Here is a 25,151-nt window from a genome sequence, read left to right on the forward strand (position 1 = left end):
TGCCAGGGCTTCACCCCCTTGTGCATCTGGCTAACGTGGGTCTTGGGGAATCGAGCCTCGAACCGGGGTCCTTAGGCTTCACAGGCAAGTGCTTAACCACTAAGCGATCTCTCCAGCCTGAAAGTGAGTTTTTAAAAGATGTAGCTCAGTGGTAAAGTCCTTGCCTAATACATTAGTTGCTTCTCCCCGTGTTCTGACAAAAACAAGGTAAGGGGGGCTGGAGAGATGGCTTAGCGGTTAAGCGCTTGCCTGTGAAGCCTAAGGACCCCGGTTCGAGGCTCGGTTCCCCAGGACCCACGATAGCCAGATGCACAAGGGGGCGCACGCGTCTGGAGTTCGTTTGCAGAGGCTGGAAGCCCTGGCGCGCCCATTCTCTCTCTCTCCCTCTATCTGTCTTTCTCTGTGTCTGTCGCTCTCAAATAAATAAATAAGTTAAAAAAAAAAAAAAAAACAAGGTAAGGGAAGAAGCGTTGATTTTGGCATACGCTTTGAGGGGATATAGGCTGCTCTGGTGGGGAAGCACGGAGACCGGAGTGAGAGGCAGTGGCAGTACTGCACCCACAGTCGAGAGCAGAGAGCAAGCTTCTCTGCTTACTCAGCCCTTTCCGGATAGCCCAGGACTGCAGCCCATGGAATGGTGCTGCCTCGTCTAGAGACTTCCTCACAGACAGATCCAGAGATGTGTTCCCTAGGTTCTGCCAAGTTGGTGATCAGTATTGATCACCACACCCAGCATGTGCAGCTCCTCCAGCAGTTACCTACTTCAAAGTGTGTATGAATATGAATACAAACTAGATGAGAATGTGGAAAAATATGCCTATTGATGATTCTGAGATTATACATAGTTTCCTCCTAGCTGTTCAGTAGACTTTGTTTTGCTGTTATTTTTTTAAATGTATTTTATTTTATTTATTTGTTTGAGAAAGAGAAAGAGAGAGAGAGAGAATGGGTGTGCCGGGACCTCCAGCCACTGCATATGAACTCCAGACGCGTGCGACCCATTATCCATCTGGTTTATTTGGGTCCTGCAGAGTCGAACGGGGGTCCTTTGGGTTTGTAGGCAAGCACCTTAACCGCTAAGCCATCTCTCCATCCCCTGCTATTGTTGTGTTAATCAGCTGGTAACTTTTTAAAGATTTCTTAAAGACAGGATAAAATAATAACCAACCCTATCTAAAAGTTAATATTAAAGTACAATTTTTAGAGATCAAATAGACTTTTCTCCTACACTAGTTCATGAGACCTTGAGTCTAGATGCTGTCAAGACTGCTATAAAAAGTAAGCATGGTGCTGGAGGGATGGCTTAGCAGTTAAGGCATTTGCCTGCAACGCCAAAGGACCCAGATTTGATTCCCCAGGACGCACGCAAGCCAGATGCACAAGGTGGCAAATGTGTCTGAAGTTCATTTGCAGTAACTAAAGGCCCCGGCACCCCCATATTCTCTCTCCCTTTCTCTCAAATAAATAAATAAATATTTTTTTTTAAGAAAAGCAAGTATGGCTGGGCATGGTGGCACGCTCCTTTAATCTCAGCACTCGAGAGGCCGAGGTAGGAGGATCACTGTGAGTTCGAGGCCACCCTAAGACTACAGGGTAAATTCCAGGTAGCTTGGGCTAGAGCAAGACCCTACCTTTAAAAAAAAAGTATAATAATTTTTTTTAAATAATTTGTTAGAGAGAGAGAATGAGAATGAGTGCACCAGGGCTCTAGGCACTATAAACTTAACTCCAGACATATGTGCCACCATGTGCATCTGGCTTACATGACTTCTGGGGATTCAAACCTGGGTTGTTAGGCTTTGCAGGCAAGCGCCTTAACTGGTAAGCCATCTCTCCAGCCCCAAGTGTGATGATATTTTGGGGACTATCTTCCCCTTGACTTAGAGCATCTTGCTTGTCAAGAACAGGACTGGAATTGGAATTGCCATCTTTGACATTCCTAAGCTCCAGTACCAGTTGGAATAGGGGACTTTTCCCAAATGTCTACTTTCCACTTATCTGTGTTGATCTTTCTCCGTGGTCTTTACAGTGTGAGGAATGAGGAAGGGGACGGGAGCCCTGGGCTTGAGAGTACGTACGCTGTGTGGAAAAATACAGGCACGGCACCTCTCCAAGGATCTCATGAAGTCAGGCCCCACCACAGAGAGTTACGGGGTCTGTGGTGTTCTGAGCCTTCTAATTAAATGTGGGCAAGATGGCTACCCCTTCCTTTCCTGCTAGCCTTCCCCATCCCAAACCAACCCTCCTTCATTCTAGTTAAACAGTAGCAGTTGCATATTTAAAGGAAAACATTGACATGTAAACTTCTGTGGTGCCTTGTGGGATGGCCCAGTGACATCCCTCTCCCAACACCCAGGGCCAGTCCCTGCAGTCTGAACTTGAGGTCTATATTTAGATGACAGTGTGGATTCTGTATTTTTAAAAATGCTGTAAACATGTTTGCGTGGTTATTTTTAGCTTTACAGACTGGAGTGAAGTTCACGATGGCCAGTGAGACGGTCAGATGTGGCCGTCTGTGCTGCTCTGTGAATGCCTCTGATTGTCAGGACTGCGAACCCACGTGAAGCATGCTCGTGTAGGTGGTCTGGAGCTAGCTGCACATGGCGTGGCCAGAGATCACGGACTATATTACTGTGTGTGGCTTTTGTTTTTTGTTTGTTCTGAGCTGTATAACTTTGGTGACAGGTTTGCTAGGGGTTGAAAGCGCGTTTGGGCTCTGCCAACGGCAGTCACCCTTTGCTCGTTCCTCCGTCCTCCTCCCGATCCTCCACGTTAAATCTCTGTGCACAAACCCTCGCCGTCTCTGTTATTTTCAGTCCAGTGTACTTCCTTCCTGCTGGCCAAAGGTTATGAGGCTCTGGTGGTAGAGGGGGAGATCAGAAGTTGACAGGAAATGGGAAGACTGGGCTCAGTTTAGAATCCAAACCAAAACCCAGGCAAAGTAGCTCACTGCATTTAAAAAAAAAAAAAAAAACAGCTGGGTGTGGTGGCACACAGCTTTAATCCCAGCACCCGGGAAGCAGAGGTAGGAGGATCGCCATGAGTTCGAGGCCACCCTAAGAATATAGAGTGAATTCCAGGGAATTCCAGGTTAGCCTGGGCTAGAGAGACACCCTACATGAAAACACCCAAAAAAAAAAAAACAAAAAAAAAACCAAAAAAACAGAAGCAAATAAGATCGTTATGTAGTATATGAATGGAAATCATTCTTCCTGAAGAACTGTTTGCGTGTATACGTGTGTGTGTGTGTGTGTGTGTGTGCGCGCGCACACACACACACACTTTGTTTTTATTTTTTATTGCTTTAATTTTTCTTTACTTATTTGAGAGAGAGAGGATAGGCCCACCAGTGCCTCTGCCTGCTGCAAACAAACTCCAGATGTGTGCTCCCCCTCGGCATCTGGCTTTACGTGGGTCCTGGAGAATCGATCCTGGGTCCTTTGGCTTTGTAGGCAAGCACCTTAACCACTAAGCTATTTCTCCAGCCCTTGCACCCAACTGTGGATGAGGTTATTGGTCTTGCATGTAGAGCTGACTGTTTTAGCCATGATCTTCAGAATGTGTACATCTTTGGAAGGATGTCTTCCCAAGGACGTTCTTCATGGCCATATATCTGTTCTGGAAACCTTACTCTGAGTTTTATGTTCAGAAGAAAGTGATGATATCAACATTATCCTAGCTTCTTGCATATAAATGTAATTACCGCAGTGTGAAATGTGTTTTGATCCACTTCAGTGCTGTTCCCTGGTTTTTAATGTGAACGTGCTGATTTTGGACTGTGATGTGAACCCTAATGCACTGGTGTTCCACTTTATTGTGAACTGTAGAAGTTGAGTAACAGAAGAGAAAACAGGAATGTGCTCATTGGTTGTTTGAAACCCAAAACACTAGTTCTATCCCGGGAATTATTATTTTGGATGAACTAGGTAAATAAAAAATAGAATTGAGAAATCTGGTGGTTTGTGGAAGATAAATTTTTATTTTAAAGATATGAAGTGTTATTAGTGGTGGTTTTTATTTTATTTATTTATTTACAAGAGAGAGAGAGAGGGAGAGAATGGGTGCGCCAAGGCCTCCAGCCATTGCAAACAAACTCCAGACGCGTGCACCACCTTGAGCATCTGGCTAACGTGGGTTCTGAAGAATCAAACATGGTCCTTTGGCTTTGCAGGCAAGTTCTTTAATCACCAAACCATCTCTCCAGCTTTTTTTTTTTTTTTTTTTTACTATTATTATTCTAGTTTTGAGAGAGAGAGAGAGACAAAGAGGTAGAGAGAGTGGGCACACCAGGGCCTTTTGGCCATTGTGAATGTACTGCAGACACGCGTGCCCCTTGTGTGCATGTGTGACATGGCATTCTTACGTCATTGCAGCTGGCTACATGGGACCTGGGGATTTGAAACATGCATTCTTAGGCTTCACAGGCAAGGGCCTTAACCGCTGAGCCATCTCTCCAGCCCAGTATTTTTTTTTACATGCATTTCTTTGGAGTGTGTGTGCGCGTGTGCACACGATGACTGCCCTGTGTGTCCGTGCGAAGGCCAGAGGAGAACACCAAGTGTCCCCTCTGTCATTCTCTCCTATTCCCTGCGACAGTGTCTCTTTGCTTTTTGGCTTGACTGGCTCGCCTGGGAACCGTGGCGTTCTTCGTATCTCCACCCTGCTCAGTGCTGGGTTACAGGCATGCTTTACGTGGGTGCTGGGAATCAAATCAGATCCTCGTACTTGCAGAGCAAACACTCTCACATTGAGCCATCACCCCAATCCCAATGTGTTCTTTTTTTAAGATCAGGAATTTAAAAATATATTTTTTTATTTATCTGTTCGAAAGCTAGAGAGAGAGAAAAAATGGACATATCAGGGCCTCCTGCCGCTGTGAATAAATTCCATATTTATGACCCTTTGTGCAATTGATTCACATGGGTTCTGGGAGATCGAACCCAGACTGTCAGGCTTTGCAAGCAAGTGCCTTTAACCACTGAGCCATCTCTCCAGTCCCTCATTATTGTGGTTTTTGTAAATACCAAGCTATAGTAAGGATGCTAGGTTTTTGTTTATTTGTTTGTTTTTAAATATTTTATTTATTTGAGAGAGATAGAAATAGGCAGGGAGAGGGAGAGAGAGAGAGAGAGAGAGAGAATGGGCGTGTTAGGACTTCCAGCCACTGCAAACAAACTCCAGATGCCTGCGCCCCCTTGTGCCTCTGGCTTACGTGGGTCCTGGGGAATCAAACCTGGGTCCTTTGGCTTTTCAGGCAAGCGCCTTCGCCGCTAAGCCATCTCTCCAGCCCAAGGATGCTGTTTTTCAAATCACACTGACGTAGGTGGCATGTGCTCATCAGGTAGAGTCAGTTTGTAGAAGAAGGTAATAGGTGTGTCTCTGTTACGGTCTCAGGTACCCTTCAGTGAGCGATGCTGCCTGTGACAGAAACCACAGCGCTGCCCTGTGCACATGACAGCTGTGTGTCTGCCACGTGGGGCTGAACTTCAGAGAATCAGAAAATCACCTCCCGGGTTGCACTGGCCACTTGTGCTCCTGTTCTGTCGCCGCATAGGAGTGCTCCGAGCCTGCAGTTAGCACTCAAATTCTATAGTCGTCTAGAGGTATTAATTGGAGTTCATTATAGTTCCTACCCCACAATGCCATGAGTTTTAGGTAGTCTGGAGGCCTTGTTTTTCATTCAGGCATAGACACTGACATTTTCACGTCACAGCGTGCAGCATTTTCATTTTCTGTGATGAGACTAGGCGTTCTGCCCTCTGACAGACTGAAAAGTCAGCACACACACAGAACAATGCTATATAAACAAGCAATACAACATCGAAGGAGGGCCAGAGGGATGGCTTAGTGGCTAAAGTATTGGCCTGCGAAGCCTAAGGACTCATGTTTGATTCCCCAGGACCCATGTGAGCCAGATGCACAAGGGGCCACTTGCATCTGGAGTTTGTTTGCAGTGGCTACAAGCCCAGTTGTGCCCATTCTCTCTCTGTCTCTCTTCTCTCTATCTCTGCTTGCAAATAAATAAAATTTAATAAAAAGAAACAGAAGGAGAGGGACCATGCAACTGCATATATCCCTAAAGTACTAATGTATATAACGTCTTGTAACTGAAGCGTGTGGCCCAGGGTTGTGTCCCTGTCTCATCCGTCATATGTGAAGACCAAATAAATGAAGAACAGAGCAGAGATAGTGTCATCAAGGGGTCCAGCGACATTCATACATTTGATACCCATTCATTCATTCATTCATTCACTCGTGGGCCTTGGCCGTCCAGTTCTGGCTTGCTGGGCACCACGCTAAGCCCTTTATCAGGAATAAGATAGGGTCTTGGTGGGGAGGAAGTGGCTGTACAAAGGCCTGATTGAAGCATAGGAGGAAAGCACTGTGATGGCTACTGTGATGCCCAGGGTCCTGGGGACGACCTTGAATAGTCCACATGTCTGGACGCAGGTGACAGGAAACTAGACTGTGACCAAAGGAAGGTGTTGCCAGTGCTCCTTCCGACAGATTCAACTTCCTGCAACTGGAGAAACTAGTCCCTCGTCATGATTTCTCAGAATTTAGACATTTTTATAAACCAGGAGAGAAAAAAAAAAAAAAAACCTTTAAAATGCTAAGCCTGAGCTTTTTTGTTTTGTTTTGTTTTGTTTTTTGCTTCTTTGAGGTAGGGTCTCCTTCTAGCCCAGGCTGACCTGGAATTCACTAGGTAGTCTCAGGGTGGCCTCGAACTCACGGCAATCCTCCTACCTCTACCTCCCAAGTGCTGGGACTAAAGGCATACACCCACGCCCAGCCCCTGAGTATCGTTTTAATGACTTTTATTAAAATGCATTGTAATTTATTGACTTCACCTCCTTTGTAACCAGGACGAGGGTCCTGGTTAGCCCTGGGAAGATGGGGATATCTGGTTGCCCTGTCTTCTGTTGCCTATTTAGACTGACCGAGAACGTAGTTAGACAGAAGCTGTGCTGTGCTGTGTAGTTTGGTGCCCAGGATTTCTTCGGATCTTGTGTTGTCTCCATAGTGAGGTTCCTAGAAACGTCGCTCCCGGTGCAATGACTGTGGCTGAACCCGGAGCTCATGGGTAGTGCTCGGGGCCCTTTACTGCCCTTTGGCTGCGTTGAGCACCGCACACAGGACTCTCCATGGACATCTGCACCACCTGCGCCTTTGCCCATTCCAGCTCTCTCTGGAGCCAAGCCACGGCTGATCTGCAGAGAGAGAGATGGGGTGCTCAAGTCTCACTTTCCTGTCCCCCACTTCATCCGAGCTCACTGTGTGAGTGGCAAAAAAGGAGAGCTGCAGAGCCCAAGGCAGGCTGACTCTTCTAGAACATTCTGAGTGACACCTAGGCCTCGTCCAACTTACCGTGATGGTGGCACGCTCACCTTGGAGCAATGCCATACCAGGCGCCTGTGTCTCTTCAGCTTCTTCCTGGTCAGGATACATAGGGAAGTCTCAAAACCGGAAGGTGGGCGCAGCCAGACAGCTGGGTCTGTGCCTAGAGATCAGTAACAATACCCTCAACCTGCCCGACAGCGCTGCATTGAGTGCCAACTCACGGGGTGACCTGCTTTCCTATGGAGGGCTGGTAACCCAACTTCCCTGGTTGGGGTCCCAGGCAGACCAGCCTCTTCCCAAACTGTTCTCTGCAGTCTACAGTGAGTCCTGTATGTGCCCCAGGGGCTGGGAACCCCTGAAACTGAGGCATAACTTTTCTAGGAAAAACTTCCCATGGCAATCATGAGTGTCCCAAAGCAGCCGCTGCCCTGGGAAAGTTTTCAGAACTACTTTGTAGGCTGGAGAGATGGTTGAGCGGTTAAGGCATTTGCCTGCAGTGCCTAATGAAGGACCCAGTGCCCACATGAGCCACATGCGCAAGGTGGCACATGCTTCTAGAGGTCTTTTGCAGTGGCTTGAGGCCCTGGTGCCCCCATTTTCTCTCTATCTTCCTCTGTCTCAAATAAATAAATAATTTTTTTTTTTAAAAAAAGAACTGCTTTGTGTATAGTAAATACTAAGGAGTTTTGCTTTCTCTGGTCTGTTTAGTAGAACTTAGACTCAGGCTTTCAGGGAGGGGTCATTAGCATATACACAACTCCCCTTAGTTTCCCTCAGCTACTGTTTGAGTTAGATTTGGTTTGGTTTAGTTTTCTGTTAGAGGAAAAAAGTGAAGACACTCTTGTTTTGAAATTGTTTCATTTCCAGCTAATTTTGTTTCATCCCGCCCATGGAGGTGAACTCAGTTATTTAAAAAGTTCACGGAGCAGTGGGGATCCTGGGTTGAGGCAGGGCTTGGTCTGCGTCTTTTCCAGTGTGCTCCTTTGTTTATATTACGAAGCTAAAGTTAGCCCTGATAGCACAAGGCTAGAAAATGGTGACAATAGTTTGAAAACAGGAAATTTTAGGCTTGTGTGTGTTTGGAACAGATGATCACAGTGATAGAGCCAGTGAAGTGGAAACTTCCACGGGGCCTGTTTTTTCCTTATTTTGCTCCAGGAGAAAAGATAGTGCTTCCTGGAAAACAAGTAGAGTATTTTAGAGCACATGCTTTTCATGGGTCCCTACTTCATGGGCAGTTTGTTTTCCTTTAGCATCGTTATGTAAGTTTAGTAGTCTGAGAGAGAGAGAGAGAGAGAGAGAGAGAGAGAGAGAGAGAGCAAGTCTGTAAGTGCTCATGTTTGTTATTTACATATCTGAATGTTTAACCATCATTGACTTGGTTTTATAGCAAATGAAAACACTGAATATTAGAACCACTGAACTTTAAGAAAAGGGAAGACTTGTGGTTCTCTGTTTCAAGTATTCTTACCTTTTCTGTTTGGTTTTTAACCCTCTAGATTCCAGTCTTTAAATCCAAGTTAGCTATATTATTTGTCTGAGCTATTTCCTGGCTAGCATTCCTTCCAGGTGTATCCTGGAATTCTATATTTAAAGAAAGGTTAAATGCATTTACTAATTGCAGAGTACTAAGCACATATTTCCATACATGAATAAACATTTCTGGGTTTTTTTTTTTAATACACATCATTCTTTGATTTAAAAAATTATTTGAGTTTTTTCCTTTTGGGAACATTTTTAGACCTAAACTTTTAGAACAGATCTTTTGAATGTAAAAGCAGTAAGTGGAAGCTGCTTAAATAAGGTTATACTGAAGTATATAAAACAAAAATAAGTCTATGAAATGAAAACATGCCACTTAGACCCAGCTGTCCTTGTTAAAGACCTAGAATTATCACAGCAGGCAATTCAGTGTGCATCTTTTGAGATCTGGTCTCTAAACATTGTCACATGTGTTCAGACAGACAATTATTTCAGACAAATCAAGCTATACCTTATTTGCCACAATTTGTTTTTCTGGTGGGGTATGTGTGTGTGTTTGCACTTGCACACGCATGCTCATGTGCATGTGTGGAATGCGTATGTGTGTATGCAAATACACATGTAGAGGCCAGAAGCTGACATTAGATGTCTTCCTCGGTTGCCCTCTGTCTTATTTGTGGGAGATGGGGTTTCCTGCTGAACCCAGGACTTCCTGATTCAGCTAGGGTAGCTGACCAGCAAGCCCCAGGGCTGGGGTGATGGGTAGAACTCACCTCACCCAGCATTTACATGGATTCTTGGGATCTTAACTCACATGCTAAGCACTTGACCCATAGAGGAGCCATCTCCCCAGCCTTTGCTTTTATTGTTTGTCATTACTTTTTTTTTTGTTGTTTGTTTTTTGTTTTCCTTGCTCCAGATCAGCCTGACCTGGCCTCAAACTCACAGCAATCCTCCTACTTCTGCCTTCCGAGTGCTGGGATTAAAGGCGTGCGCCACCACGCCCGGCCCTTATTACTTGTTTTAAGGAAGGTTTTTACTTGTATACCAGGCTGACCTTGAATTCACCAAGTAGTCCAGATTTGCAATCCTACCTTAGCCTTCTCAATTCTGTAGTCCTGGGTTTACAAGCGTGAGTCATGCAACTTTTTTTGTTGCTGTTGTTTGTTTGGTTGGTTTTTCTTTCATTTAACACTTATCTTGTGAGCATTTTCAGACAGATAGGCAGACAGATGATTTTTTTAAATTTTTTTGTTCATTCTTATTTATTTATTTGAGAGTGACAGAGAGAGAAAGAGGCAGAGAGAGAGAGAGAGAGAGAATGGGTGCATCAGGGCCTCCAGCCACTGCAAATGAACTCCAAATGAGTGTGCCCCCTTGTGCATCTGGCTAATGTGGGTCCTGGGGAATCGAGCCTCGAACCGGGGTCCTTAGGCTTCACAGACAAGCGCTTAACCGCTAAACCATCTCTCCAGCCTGATAATTTCATTTTAAGTGTCTTACAGAGATTAATTTTACAGGTGTCCCTTATTTTATCCACTACCCAGACAGTGAAATTTAGACTAAAACCTATCTTGTAAAAATTTATTCAAGCCAGGTGTGGTGGCATATGCCATTAATCCCAGCACTCGGGAGGCAGAGGTAGGGAGGATTGCCAAGAGTTCGAGATCACCCTGAGACTCCATAGTGAACTTCAGGTCAGCCTGGGCTAGAGTGAGACCGTACCTCGAAAAACCAAAAAGACAAAAAAAATTATTTATTCATTTATTTATTTAATACAGAGAGAGGGGAGATAGACAGAGAATGAGTATGGGTACACCAGGGCTTCCTGCCACTGCAAACCAACTCCAGATGCATGTGCCACTTTGTGCACCTGGCTTTGCTTGGGTACTGGGGATATTGAACGGAGGCTATCAGGGTTTGCAAACAAGCACCTCTAACCACTGAGCAATCTCTCCAGCCCTCTTTTTTATTTTTAGTTTTTTTTTAATTTTTTTGTTTTATTTATTTATTTGAGAGTGACAGAGAGAGAAAGAGGCAGAGAGAGAGAGAGAGAGAGAGAGAGAGAGAGAGAGAGAGAGAGAGGGAGAATGGGCACACCAGGGCCCCCTTGTGCATCTGGCTAAAGTGGGTCCTGGGGAATTGAGCCTCGAACCGGGGTCCTTAGGCTTCACAGGCAAGCGCTTGACCGCTAAGCCATCTCTCCAGCCCTATTTTTAGTTTATTTGAAGCCTTTAGCCACTGAGCCATCCAGATCTCAATTCTGTTTTAAAGAGAAGCAACGTTCTATTGATTGGACCTGTGGCTAGCAATCTTGGTGGCACATTGAAATCAACTGCTGAACATTTAAAGAATGACAACCGTACACACATGTGCATGCACACACATACAGATGCTTGGGCCCCAATATCACATAGCTGGTCAGAGGGGAGTCATCGCTTTTATTTCTTGTTTTTACTTTCTAAAATTTTTTGCACATGTGCTTATTTGTGATATGTGTGTCTACATGGCACATGCATGCGTGTGTGTGTGTGTGTGTCTGTATGTATGTCTGCATGTATGGACGTGTGTGCATATGGAGGCCAGAGGTTGATATGGAGTGTCTTCCTCAATCACTTTATGTGCTGAGGCAGGGTCTTGGTTGAACGAATCAACTCATGTGGGTACCCAGTTCACCCCGCCCACCATGACTTACGTGGGTGCTGGAAATCCAAACTCTGGTCTTCATGCTTACAGGCAAGCACCGAGCCATCTCTTCAGCCCCTCTTTTTTTTTCCCCAGATTTATTATTAATTAATTAATTAATTTATTTATTTATGTATTTATTTATTTATTTATTTATTTATTTATTTGAGGCAGACAGTGAGAATGGGTGCACCAGGGCCTCTAGCCACTGCAAACGTACTCTAGATGCATGTGCCACATTGTGGGACCTGGAGAATCGAACCTGGATCCTTAGATTTCTCAAGCAAGCACCTTAACCGCTAAGTCACCTTGTTGTTCTTTTTTGAATGAAGTTCTTTGGCTATTTCTAGCATGTGGTCAGTAGTCCTGGCCTGCTCTTCTGCCTGGCCATGTTGTATTTGCTGTATGCTCAGTAGTTAGCTCCTTCGGGAAAGATACAGGGAAGGGGATGGGGCGTGTAGCAAGCATGCCAGCGGAGCTGCCCCCCCCGCCCCCCGTCACCTGTACCACAGAGAACTCAGCAAACAGGTGTGTGGTGCTGACATTGTTTTAATCCTTCCTCCTTCCCTCCCTCCTACCCCCTCCATCTTTGAAAGAGATGTAGACAGAATGGGTGCACCAGGGTCTCCTGCAGCAAGCTCCAGACACATGCATCACCTGGTACACCTGGTTTCTGTGGGCACTGGGCAATTGAACTTGGGTCCTTAGTCTTCTCAGGCAAGGGCCTTAATCACTAAGCCATCTCTCCAAGACTGAACCTGTTCACCATGTATGCTAATTAGGTATATTCCTCATAGCAAGGGATGGTGTGGGGCTAATCCAGATGGGAATCTTTTCCTTCCCACTAAACGACAGGTCCCCGTCTGCACTTACTTGCAATGTGCCTGTGCTCTTACCTGGTGTGAGAGAAGTCTAGTTTAAGTCTGAACTACAGTGTGACAGCCCTTTTCAGTTTAGCATATCCAGTTTACCTCCATGTAGAAGGCTTAAGAATGGTTTTTACCATTTATGCCTTTAATCCCAGCACTCGGGAGGCAGAGGTAGGAGGATCACAGTGAGTTCGAGGCCACCCTGAGACTCCATAGTTAATTCCAGGTCAGCCTGGACCAGAGTGAGACCCTACCTTGAAAAAAAACAAAAAGAAGAATGGTTCTTTCAAAGTTCAGAAATACTGTTCCTGTGCACAGAGCTTGAAAAATAGGTTAGTGTTTATACACTTCTGTACTTGCCTACAGTTCTTGAAAGGGTCAGACACATGACAGTCTTGTGATTCTCCCCATAATGCATAGGTAGCATGAGAAAGTCCATGTCTTTTTTTTTTTGTTCATTTTCCGAAGGTGTCACGGAACACCCCTTGCGCCCAGTCGATGAAAAGTAAAAAGACATTACTCCAGCCTTTAAATCCTCTAGATATAGGGGTACCAGACACATGACTTGGAAGGAGGTGGGAACGGAGGCTCTGAGCCAGCCCAGGGACGGAATACAGGGTCAGAGGGAAGACCCTGCAGGGTACAGGGGTGCTGCAGGACTTACTTTGAGGCGTGGGGAGACTGCAAGCCTTTGAGGCAGGGTTGGAGGCTGGACAGGTGAGGGACTGCTTAGCCAGAGAGTTTGGGCTTTGTCCTACAGGAAGCAGACAGCCAGTGAGTCAAGGGAATTGATATTAGAATGTGGTGCTTTCAGTTTGTTTGTTAGGTTGGTTTCTTTGTCTGCTTTGAGATACGTTCTCCGGTAGCTCAGGCTGGCCTTGATCTCACTGTGTAGCTGAAGATGACCCTGAACTTCCAGTCCTTCTGCCTCCACCTCGAGAGTGCTAGGGTTACAGGTGTGTCGACACCACACCCAGTGTATGTGGTTCTAGGGGTCAAGCCCTCTACCCACAGAGTATCTCCCCAGCCCCATATTACTTTTCAGTTTCCTTAAAATGCAGACTTCCAGAGCTGGGGAAATGACCCAGTGAGTAACGTGCTTGCTGGTGCGAGTGAGAGGACCTGGGATCGGATCCCCAGCAATCGTATGCACGCTGAACGGGTGAGCTCTGGGTTCGAGCGAGGGATCCTGGCTCAGTAAATAAAGGGGAGAGCCATTGAGGAAGACATTCAGCATCGACCTGTGGCCTCTCTCCACATGCATGCACATGCGGGTGCTTGCTACACACACGGACACGCATGCGTGCATAGACAACACACACATACACAAAAACAACGCGGACTTTCTGAGGAGGAACTCATTACCTCATTTACTCAGCTTGAAACCCGAGTGACTGTTGCATGCGGTAAATGACAGTAGCGTGAGCTGCAGGCTGTCAGCAATGCGCACTTCTTGTGGATTCCATTTCCATTACCCGCTCGTTGGGGAAGTCCAATAGTTAAAATGTGATTTCTTTCAGATTGCTCTCTGAGTATTTGGTTTTGAAGGTTTCTAGAAAACTTGCCCCTTTTATCCGTTACTGCTCAGCAGGCCTGGCTGGGGCAGTGTACAGTTTTCTCTGGGCTACCAAGGCAGCAGGGATAAAAATAGGACAAACTTTAAGAATCCCAGATATTTTCAGATAACAAAGACTGATTTATGCAGACCCGTTTTGTCCTCTGACAAAACACAGAGAAGCTTTTGTGCTGCGATTGCCAAGGGTGCTGATGTCAGATCTCTTGTCAAGCATCGAGCTTTATTCTGTGGCTAAATTGTGCTTTGTACCATAATCCAGAGAACCTTTGTATCTGCCGTATTAAAGTGTGAGTTTATGTAATTGCCTTTGTTTTCCAGTTTCATTGGTGCCAGATTCAGTGAGAGTGACTCATTTTGTGACTGAGACAAACATTCACATTTGGACCATGTTAAAAATAAATAAATAAGTGGCAGGTGCTGCTTGGCTCAATTCTGTGTTTTAATGCTGTCATTTCCTGCCCAAGATAAGAGTTCACGTCTTGTATGTTGTCTGCTTACCCTCCGTCATTTGTAGCCAATCTACTGAGGGCACCTGAATTCATTGCCACACATTTCTTTGGCTATCTTAGTTTCTAAGGATGTTTCTGGATTTTAGAAATATGATGTCAAGCAGTAATCAAAGGAATGAATGAACCAACCACACTAAATGACTCTTAAAGGGCTAGAGAGATGGCTCAGCCATTAAGGCACTTGCCTGCAAAGCCTAACAACCTGGGTTCAATTCCCCAGTATCCACATAAAGCCAGATTTATCTAGATGGAAGTTGTTTGCAGAGGCTAGAGGCTCTGCTGTGCCCAGAGCCTGCCTCTCTCTCAGCTTAAAATAAAATATTATAAAAACAACAACAAAAACAAACGTTCATTCCATTTCTTCCTGGCTTTGTGCCTTTCCCAAGGTGTTCATGCATGTGGTTGGAACAGTTGTCTTAGGTTTGTTTTTTATGTGGATGTCTAGTTTTTTGTTTTATATTTTTATTTTTAATATTTTTTTTATTTATTTGAGACAGAGAGAGAATGGCAGACCAGGACATCTAGCAATTGCAGATGAACTCCAAATGCATGCACCACCTTGTGCATCAGGCTTACATGGGTACTGGGGAATCAAACCTGGGTCCTTAGATTTCATAGGCAAACACCTTTACTGCTAAGCCATCTCTCTGGCCCAGATATCTAGTTTTAAAGCTCATTTTCTCAAGTGGAAGTGGTTTCAGAAACACTGCTTTCAGTTACTGTGCCCCATAGAAAGAAGTGGAAGTTCTCACAAATAACTTTATTCTCTTAGAGAAATTGTTCACTTAGTGTACAGATGTTTCTACGGACTTGGCACTGTGCTGTGCCCTGGGCATGCCGTGGCAAATTGCATGCACATGGTCACCGTCTTTTTGGGCTTTTCAGTCTGAGTAAGGTGGTGCTCAACAAATACATATCAATTAAAATTCAGGGTTGGGAATGTGGCTCAGCAATTAAGGCATTTGCTTGCAAAGCCTGATGATCTGGGTTCAGTTCCTTAATAGCCCCATAAAGCCAGATGCAAAAAGTGTCACATGCGTCTGGTGTTCATTTAACAGCAGCAAGAAGCCCTGGTGTGCCCCCCACATACACACATACACACATGTGCAAATAACTAAATAATAGATGCAGTAAGTCTTCCCATTGAAGAATTTTAATTATATTGTATACAAGTCACAACATAGTCTGGTAATAGGCTCTCTATAAGATTATACCACATTTTAGATTAGAAGCCATTGGGTTGAGGGTGGCCAGGGAAAGGAAGGCTGGTCTGAAGGTTGGCAAAAACTGAGGAGAAAGAGCATAATAGACTTTGAAAAGAGCATGGGCAGAGCTGGAGAGATGGCTTTGTGGTTAAGGTGTATGCCTGCAAGGCCTAAGGACCCAGGTTCAATTCTCCAGGTCCCACGTAAGCCAGGTAGTGCATGCATCTGGAGTTCGTTAGCAGTGGCTGGAGGCCCTGGTACACTCATTCTCTCTCTCTCCCTCTCTGTGTCTCAAATAGATAATTAAAATGTTTGGAGGGCTGGAGAGATGGCTTAGCGGTTAAGGTGCTTGTCTGCGAAGCCTAAGGACCCAGGTTCGATTCTCCAGGTCCCACGTAAGCTAGGTGGTGCATGCGTCTGGAGTTCGTTTGCAGTGTCTGGAGGCCCTGGTGCACCCATTCTCTCTCTCTCTCTAATAAATAAATAAAGAAGAAGAAGAAAAGAGCATGGGCAAGGTCCTTAAGGGACAGTGTGATAAGATGTAAGGGAGAAGGGACAGAAAACCACACGGGAAGGTTGTAGGCAGACTGCAAACCCAGCAGTGGGTGTGTTTAGTGTGGCGCAGGTGGCCTCACAGCCCTGCGGCCTCTGAGAGCCTCCCTGGCATGTCGTCTAGAAGCCGATGCCCACGCTGCTCAGCTCAACCCACCGGGGAGTGGATGAATTACGTTCGATGAATTATGTATTATGAATTATGCATTTTAGAAAGATTTTCTTGCAAGACATTAAAATTTTAAAAAGTCAGTTCAGTATTTAAATCTCTATCTAGAGGAATCCTAAGCAAAGAGGATCCCTGGATGGCCTTGGATGAGTAACATCGTATTGTGTTTTCTTCTCCGTGGCTGGGTCCAGCTTAGTGTCTGCACAGGCCTCGTGTTTGTTTGGTGCGTGGAGCGGGAGTGGCTCTTGCCGTGTGGCCTCTGTGGCCTCACACTCAGTGCCCTCCTCTCATCCTGTTGAGTTGTGTGACACCACACCCAGAAAGGGTCCCATTTTACTAAGAGATGATTCTTGTTTACTTTGTGTTAAATATCTATTAAAGGAATGGATTGGGGGGAGCTGGAGAGATGGCTCAGTGGTTAAGGCGTTTGCCTGGCCTAATGACCCAGGTTCTGTTCCCCAGTACCCACATAAAACCAGATGCACATAGTCTACATGCATCTGAAATTCGTCTGTGCATGTTCTCTCTCTTTATCTCTTCTGTTTCTATTTGCTTGCAAATAAATAAAACAATTTTGGGGGGCTGGAGAGATGGCTTAGTGGTTAAGCGCTTGCCTGTGAAGCCTAAGGACCCCAGTTCGAGGCTCGATTCCCCAGGACCCACGTTAACCAGATGCACAAGGGAGCGCATGCGTCTGGAGTACGTCTGCAGTGGCTAGAAGCCCTGGCGTGCCCATTCTCTCTCTCTACCTATCTACCTCTTTCCCTCTCTCTCCCTCTCTCTCTCTCTGTCACTCTCAATAAATAAAAATGAACAAAAAAAAAATTTTTTTAAAAGCAAGTGCCTTTAACCACTGCTGAGCCAGTTTTCAACTCAGTTTTTAGCTGTTTTTTTTCCTTGCAAGTTTTAGCCTTTGAGAAACCTCCACACTGATTTCCATAGCGGCTGTACCAATTTATATTCCCACCAACAGAGAATAGGAACGTGTCTTTCTCCACAACCTCACCAACATTCGCTGTCTTCTGTTTTCTCATGGCAGCCTTTCTGTCTGAGTGACATGGAATCTCAAAGTTCTTTTAATTTGCATTTTCCTGATGGCTAAGGATGTTAACCATTTTAAAAAACATTTGTTGGTTATTTCTCTTGCTGCTTTGGAGAACTGTCTGCAGAACTTCAATTCTTTACTCTTTCCTTTGAGCTGAGGTCACACAGAGAAGTTAATGTATAATACTGATATTAAAGAGCTATGCAATAGTTTTAGGTTTTTGTGATTTTTCTAGTAAGTGTGTTATTAAAGGATTGCCCTCAGGTTTTAGTAAAGGAATACTTGCCCAGTTAGCACTATTTCTGCAGGTGCCTTCAGCATTGCTACATATTCTAAGGTATTTTCATGTTTTAAAAAAAAATTTTATTAGCCCCTCTTAATACTGGAAAGGAAGTACATTATTTCCGCTTATAATATTCTAAAACTAAGGGATTGAGACGTTATTACTGGAGCTTGGTCATGATCTCCAGGTGAACTGAACAGTGGAGCTTCCAGGTCCGGAAGTGTCCTCTTTGGGTGACCTTGCCTCCGATGTCCAGTCTGGAGTATAGATTGTTTCTTTGAAGAAGGCTAAGACTTCCTACAAGAGGCCTTTCTTAAAATCTGGCTGCTCTCGAGGATAAACCTCAGAGCTTGGTTTGGATTGTAGACACATGTTGGGATCATAGCATGATGAAGACACTTAAGTGATTTGGTTCTAGACCTTAGAGGTGATGGTGAAAGGATGGCAGCCTTCCGTACACGTGGCATTGAACTTGTGGAGGGAGGGAGTAAGTACAGTACAGATACAGTTTCTAGGAAGAGAAAAAAGACTCTTCAAGAATATAGATCTCTAGTTTTGAGTGACAGACCAGTCCTAAGAAAGACAGACCATTGCTAGCTTCACAGGCAAGAAGCCAGAAAAACATCTAAGTCTGCTTTCCCTTTCCCAGTCCTTGTCTTACATCTAAGGAAAAAGGAAATTATATAGGAGTCTTATGAAGAAGTGTCTGTATATGTATTCTTTATGGCATGGTCTTAAGTCATAAAAACCAATGCTTTTATATGTATCTATATCTATATATGTATATATATGTATATATATATATATGTATATGTGTGTGTGTATGTATGTATGTGTGTGTATGTATGTATGTATGTATGTATATATATATATATATATATATATATGATTAGAGACAGAGGCAAAGAGTGGGAGGGAAAGTGAGAATGGATGTACCAGGGCCTCTAGCCACTGCAGATGAACTCCAGACGCATGCACCACCATGTGGATCTGGCTTACATGGGACCTGGCGAATCGAACCTGGTTCCTTAGGCTTTGTAAGCAAGCACCTTAACGCTAAGCCATCTCTCCAGCCCAAAAACCAATGCTTTTTTTTTTTTAATGCCAGTAAAATAGCATGCAATTTGCCATGTTAACTAATTTTAACCCAATTTAGTGTTGTTATACACCATAACCACCATCTACCTCTAGAACTTTCTCCTCTTTCCCAAGGACACACTACCTGTGAAACAGTGACTCCCCTTCTCCTTCTCACCTCCTGCATCCACTCTCCTCTGTCTCTGTGGCTCTCATTACTTCCGGTCCCTCAGATAAGGGTATCTCACATTGTCTTGTGACTGGCATGTTTCACGTAGCATAACGTCCAGCCTTCTTTAAGTGCACATACTTATCTTTCCCAGCACCGTCCATTTGGCACCATTACTTTTTTTTTTTAATAATTAGCCATTGTTTTATTGATTTGATATTGTGTCATAGGAGAATTGATAGAGAATACTAAAAAAAAATCACTAAGTTAATATACAGCATCAGTAACCTTTGCTGTTAAAAATTTATAAATAGGGGACTGGAGAGATGGCTTAGCAGTTAAGCGCTTGCCTGTGAAGCCTAGGGACCCCGGTTCGAGGCTCGATTCCCCAGAACCCACGTTAGCCAGATGCACAAGGGGGCGCACGCGTCTGGAGTTTGTCTGCAGTGGCTGGAAGCCCTGGTGTGCCCATTCTCTCTCTGTCTCTCTCTCTGCCTCTTTCTCTCTCTACTGCTCTCAAATAAATAAGTAAAAATTAAAAAAAATTATAAATAGGCTTCATACCGGGCATGGTAGCACACACCTTTAATCCTAGCACTTGGGAGGCAGCAGTAGGAGGATCACCGTGAGTTCAAGGCCACCCTGAGACTACAGAGTACATTCCAAGTCAGCCTGAGCTAGAGTGAGACCCTGCCTCAAAACCCCCGCCCCCACCATCCCCCAAACAAGTAGGCTTCGTGAGTGTGCACCTTCCTAAAGTTCTCTCTTGTTCTTAGGCGTGGAAAAGAAGATGGTTTGTGCTGCGCAGTGGCCGATTGACAGGAGATCCAGATGTCTTGGAGTACTACAAAAATGATCACGCCAAGAAGCCCATCCGGATTATCGACTTAAACTTGTGTCAGCAAGTCGATGCTGGCTTGACGTTTAACAAGAAAGAGTTTGAAAACAGCTACATCTTCGATATCAACACTATTGACCGGATCTTCTACTTGGTGGCAGACAGTGAAGAAGAGATGAATAAGTGGGTCCGTTGTATCTGTGACATCTGTGGGTTTAACCCCACAGAAGAAGGTGAGCTCCCCATGTCCTCATCCAGCTTGCGTGTTGGTCCATTGTTATTATTGTCCACGCGTTTGCAGAAATGTCTCGGAATTTGTGGTTTCACTGACACGCCCAGTGTTTTGCTTTGTCACAGGATCTTGACACTTGGAGATAGCAGTTCCCACAGTTTTGTATTTTTTTTCTTTTTAAATATATTTTAGTTATTTATTTATTTGAGAGACAGAGAGAGTGGGCTGCCAGGGCCTTTAGCCACTGCAAACAAAGTCCAGATGCATGCTTCCCCTTCTGCATCTGGCTTACATGGGCACTGGGGAATTGAACCTGGGTCCTTAGACTTCACAGGCAAACGCCTTAACTGCTAAGCCATCTCACCAGCCCTCCCACAGGTGTTTTTTTTTTTATTTTTTTTATTTGAGAGTGACAGACACAGAGAGAAAGACAGATAGAGGGAGAGAGAGAGAATGGGCGCGCCAGGGCTTCCAGCCACTGCAAACGAACTCCAGACGCGTGCGCCCCCTTGTGCATCTGGCTAACGTGGGACCTGGGGGAACCGAGCCTCGAACCGGGGTCCTTAGGCTTCACAGGCAAGTGCTTAACCGCTAAGCCATCTCTCCAGCCCTCCCACAGGTTTTATATGCAGACTTAACATAGGGGCAGTGTCTAAAATGATTATTCTGAGGAAGAATGTGATAAGAGAACACAATTATAAGATTTAATTTTTAATTAGCATACAAAGAAGTGGGTTTCATTGTGACATAGTTTATATATATATATATATATATACATACATATATCATATCTTTTTTTTAATTTATTTATTTGAAAGTGACAGATACAGAGAGAAAGACAGATAGAGGGAAAGAGAGAGAATGGGCATGCCAGGGCTTCCAGCCTCTGCAAACGAACTCCAGACGCGTGCGCCCCCTTGTGCATCTGGCTAACGTGGGTCCTGGGGAACCGAGCCTCGAACCAGGGTCCTTAGGCTTCACAGGCAAGCGCTTAACCGCTAAGCCATCTCTCCAGCCCACATATATCATCTTTATACTTCATCTTTTTTTTTTTTTTTGGGGGGGGGGTTTTCAAGGTAGGGTCTCGCTGTAGCCCAGGCTGACTGGAATTCGCTGTGTAGTCTCAGAGTGGCCTCAAACACAGCAGTCTTCCTACCTCTGCCTCCCAAGTGCTGGGATTATAGGCATGTGCCACCATGCCTGGCACTAGACTTCATCTTTATTTGGCACCTCCCCCCACCTCCACATTTAAGAATGCTGGAGGGGCAGAAAAATGGTCCATTAATAATCAACACCAAAATTCTGGACTGAAGACAGCAGTCATCTCTACAAAGCACAGGGAAGTTTTGGTGCAGCAGGGTGAAGACGCTTCTTGGTGAGAGGATCTGGAATGGGGCCTGGGGCGCGTGGGGCACAGCAGTGGAAGACGACAGCGTGGTCCAGCCCGGCTGAGGCTGGTGGAGGAGCTTGTGACTGAGAGATCTTGCGGTGACAAGCCTCAAACCGTGGTGTCACAGGCCCAGTATGCTAGGGGCAGAGATAGGATGAATGGGACTTCAGGGGTTTGTAGTGAGACCCTGTCTATAAACAAAAAGAAAGAAAGAACTGGGCTGGAGAGATGGCTTAGCGGTTAAGTGCTTGCCTATGAAGCCTAAGGACCCCGGTTCGAGGCTCGGTTCCCCAGGTCCCACGTTAGCCAGATGCACAAGGGGGCGCACGCGTCTGGAGTTCGTTTGCAGAGGCTGGAGGCCCTGGCGTGCCCATTCTCTCTCTCTCCCTCTATCTGTCTTTCTCTCTGTGTCTGTCGCTCTCAAACAAATAAATTAAAAAAAAAAAAAAGAAGAAAGAAAGAACTTGTTTTACAAGGGGAATTAAGCTTTCAGTTATGTTCTTTTTTTTTTTTTTAATATGTATTTTATTTGTTTGAGTGAGATAGAGGCAGATAAGAAGAGACAATGTGCACCAGGGCCTCTAGCCACTGCAAACAAACTCCTGACACATAGGCTGTCTTGTGCATCTGGCTTTACGTGGGTACTGGGGAATTAAACTTGGGTCCTTCAACTTTGCAGGCAAGCGCCTTAACCACTGAGCTATTTCTCCAGCCCTTCAGTTTTTTTTGTTGTTGTTGTTGTTTGTTTTTCGAGGTAGGGTGTCACTCTGGCACAGGCTGACCTGGAATTCAGTATGTAGTCTCAGGGTGGCCTCGAACTTACGGCGATCCCTCCCGAGTGTTGGGATTAAAGGCGTGCGCCACCACGCCCAGCTCAGGTTCTTGAACTGACTGAATATGTCCATAGAGTAAGTAGGCCCTGAGGGTCTTACTTCTAACTTCAGTTAGACTCCTTTCCTTCCCTGTGTCTGCAGTCTATGCTTGGCGGGAGAGGATGTCTGAGTTCATGTCACAAATGAGAGCTCTCTTGTGTGAGTGCATGTGAGTATCTGTGCTTGTATGTATGTGGGATCACGTGTGTGCATGAGGAGGCCAGACATTAACACTGGGTGTCTTATTAAATGCTCTCCACTTCATTATTATTATTATTATTTGGTTTTTCAAGGTAGGGTTTCACTCTAGCCCCGGCTGGCCTGGAACTCACTACAAAGTCTAAGGGTGGCCTCGAACTCACAGCCATCTTCCTACCTCTATCTCCCGAGTGCTGGGATTAAAGGCGTGCACCACCACGCCTGACTCACTTTATTTTTTTGAGATTTATTTATTTATTAGAGACAGAGAGACGGAGAGAGAGAGAGAGAGAATGGGAATGGGCACGCCAGGGCCTCTGCCTACTGCAAACGAACTCCGCAGACACGTGCATCTCGCTTAAGTGGGACCTGGAGAATCGAACCTGGGTCCTTTTGCTTTGCGGGCAAGAGTCTTAACTGCTAAGCCATCTCTCCAGCCCATATTTTTAAAAGTGAGAGAGAGAAAGAGAATTGGTGTGTGAGGGCCTCTAGCCTCTGCAAATGGACTCCAGATGCATGTGCCACCTTGTGCATCTGGCTTACGTGGGTCCTAGGGAATTGAACCTGGGTCCTTTGGCTTTGCAGGGAAGCACCTTAACTGCTAAGCCATCTCTCCAGCTCCACATTATTTTTTGAAACATGGTTTCTTATGAAACCCAGTCCTTACCGATTCAAATAAACTAGCTAGCCATTGGACTCAGGGATTCTGTCTCTGCCTCTCCAGCTCTGTGGCTACAGGCTAATGACACCACATCAATATTTTTTTTGTTTATTTTTATTTATTTATTTGAGAGAGAGAGAGAGAGAGAGAGAGTGGGCGCACCAGGGCCTCCAGCCTCTGCAAATGAACTCCAGACATGTGCGCCCCCTTGTGCATCTGGCTAACGTGGGTCCTGGGGAATCGAGCCTCGAACCGGGGTTCTTAGGCTTCACAGGCAAGTGCTTAAATGCTAAGCCATCTCTCCAGCCCAATACCACATCAGTATTTAATGATTTTACAACAAGCATTTTATCCACTGAGCCATCTCCCCAGCTCAACATAGTTTTTCCTCTTCTTCTCCTCCTCTTCCCCCCACTCCTCCCCCTCCTCTTCCTCTCTCTCCCTCTCCCTCTCCCTTCCCCCCTCACTTAGCCCAGGCTGTAGTCTCAGGGTGGCCTTGAACTCACAGTGATCCCCCAACCTCTGCCTCCCGAGTGCTGAGATTAAAGGCATGTGCCACCACAGCCTGGCTGATAGCTTCCCTTTTTTTTTTTTAATTTCTTGTTCATTTTTATTTATTTATTTGAGAGTGAGAGAGAGAAAGAGAGAGAGAGGCAGATAGAATGAGAGAGAGAATGGTCTCCAGCCACTGCAAACGAACTCCAGATGCATGCGCCCCCTTGTGCATCTGGCTAACTTGGGTCCTGGGGAATCGAGCCTCGAACTGGGGTCCTTAGGCATCACAGGCAAGCGCTTAACCGCTAAGCCATCTCTCCAGCCCTGATAGCTTCCTTTTTAATGGCCATTTAACACCTAGTAAGTAATGATGATCATTAGGTTAGATATAACAAATTTGTTATTGCTGGTGTTCCTTTGCCTGCTGTCTTTAATTTCGAAATTATCACCCTGGGTTCCCTGTGTAGACTGAAGGTATCCTCCAGATCTCTGTCCTTTCCATAGTCCTCCTGGGGTGTGTGTGTGTGTGTGTGTGTGTGTGTGTGTGTGTGTGTGTGTTTAGCAAAGAGATGAGATGCTCTCTAGAGAGTGTGCAGTATTCTGTCAAGGAATGTGAGTGCCTAATTATTGGAAGCCCATTCAGGAATGGGTACAATTGAAGACCCCTCCCCCAAAGGATAAGATTTTTCTAATACTTGGATCCATAATGAAAGTTGCCGGTTTTCAGGTATGGAGTCTGGTGTGTTCAGCCATCATAGGTGACTTTACTGTCAGGGAGGTGAATGAAAGGCCAGCTGGCTCTGGAAAGAGAGCATGATCTGTTCTAGAAAATGGACACACATCTGCCCATCGAACGGTTGGAGTGCACCAGCACCCGTGTAGGTCATGGCCATTCCTTGAGCACTTACAGATGAGGCGACTCGTTCTGGAGAGAAACGGCGAACCTCACAGACGTGGACTGAGCACGGAGTGGGAAAGGATTTATTAAGAAATACCCCACGCCTCTGGGCATGGTGGCGCGCGCCTGTCATCTCAGCACTGGGGAAGCAGAGGTAGGAGGGTCTGAGTTCGAGGCCACCCTGAGACTACATAGTGAATTCCAGGTCAACGCTAGAGTGTAACCCTACTTTGAAAAAAAGAAAAGAAAAGAAATACTCCACATAGCTGGGCATGGCAGCATATGCCTTGCATCCTAGCACTCAGGAAGTAGACAGAGGTTGGAGGATTACTATGAGTTTGAGGCCAGCCTGGGACAACAGAAAGAGAGAGAGAGAGAGAGAGAATGAGAATGGGCACTCAAGGGCCTCTAGCCACTGCAAATGAACTCCAGATATATGCACCAGTCTGTGCATCTGGCTTTACGTGGGTCCTGTGGAATCAAACCCAGGTCATTAGGCTTTGTGGGCAAGCTCCTTAACCACTGAGCCAATCCAGCCCAAGTCTGGGTAGTTTTAAATGGCAATGTGACTGGCGCTGATAAAGGTATGGACAATTTCATTGATT

At 45.4% G+C, this 25,151-nt stretch overlaps 1 protein-coding gene across 5 annotated transcripts in view; it reads left to right on the forward strand.

Annotated features, from left to right (window-relative positions):
• Gab1 (GRB2 associated binding protein 1) overlaps positions 1-25,151 on the forward strand; it is a 166,428-nt gene that overhangs the window by 88,044 nt on the left and 53,233 nt on the right. For all 5 annotated transcript variants that reach the window (XM_045131151.1, XM_045131150.1, XM_045131152.1 and 2 more), the window contains exon 2: positions 19,739-20,033. In XM_045131151.1, the coding sequence (XP_044987086.1) occupies positions 19,739-20,033 (295 nt within the window). The remainder of the gene's footprint in view (positions 1-19,738; positions 20,034-25,151) is intronic.

This window comes from Jaculus jaculus, chromosome 12 (assembly GCF_020740685.1).
Source record: "Jaculus jaculus isolate mJacJac1 chromosome 12, mJacJac1.mat.Y.cur, whole genome shotgun sequence".
In the NCBI taxonomy this organism is placed as follows: Eukaryota; Metazoa; Chordata; class Mammalia; order Rodentia; family Dipodidae; genus Jaculus; species Jaculus jaculus.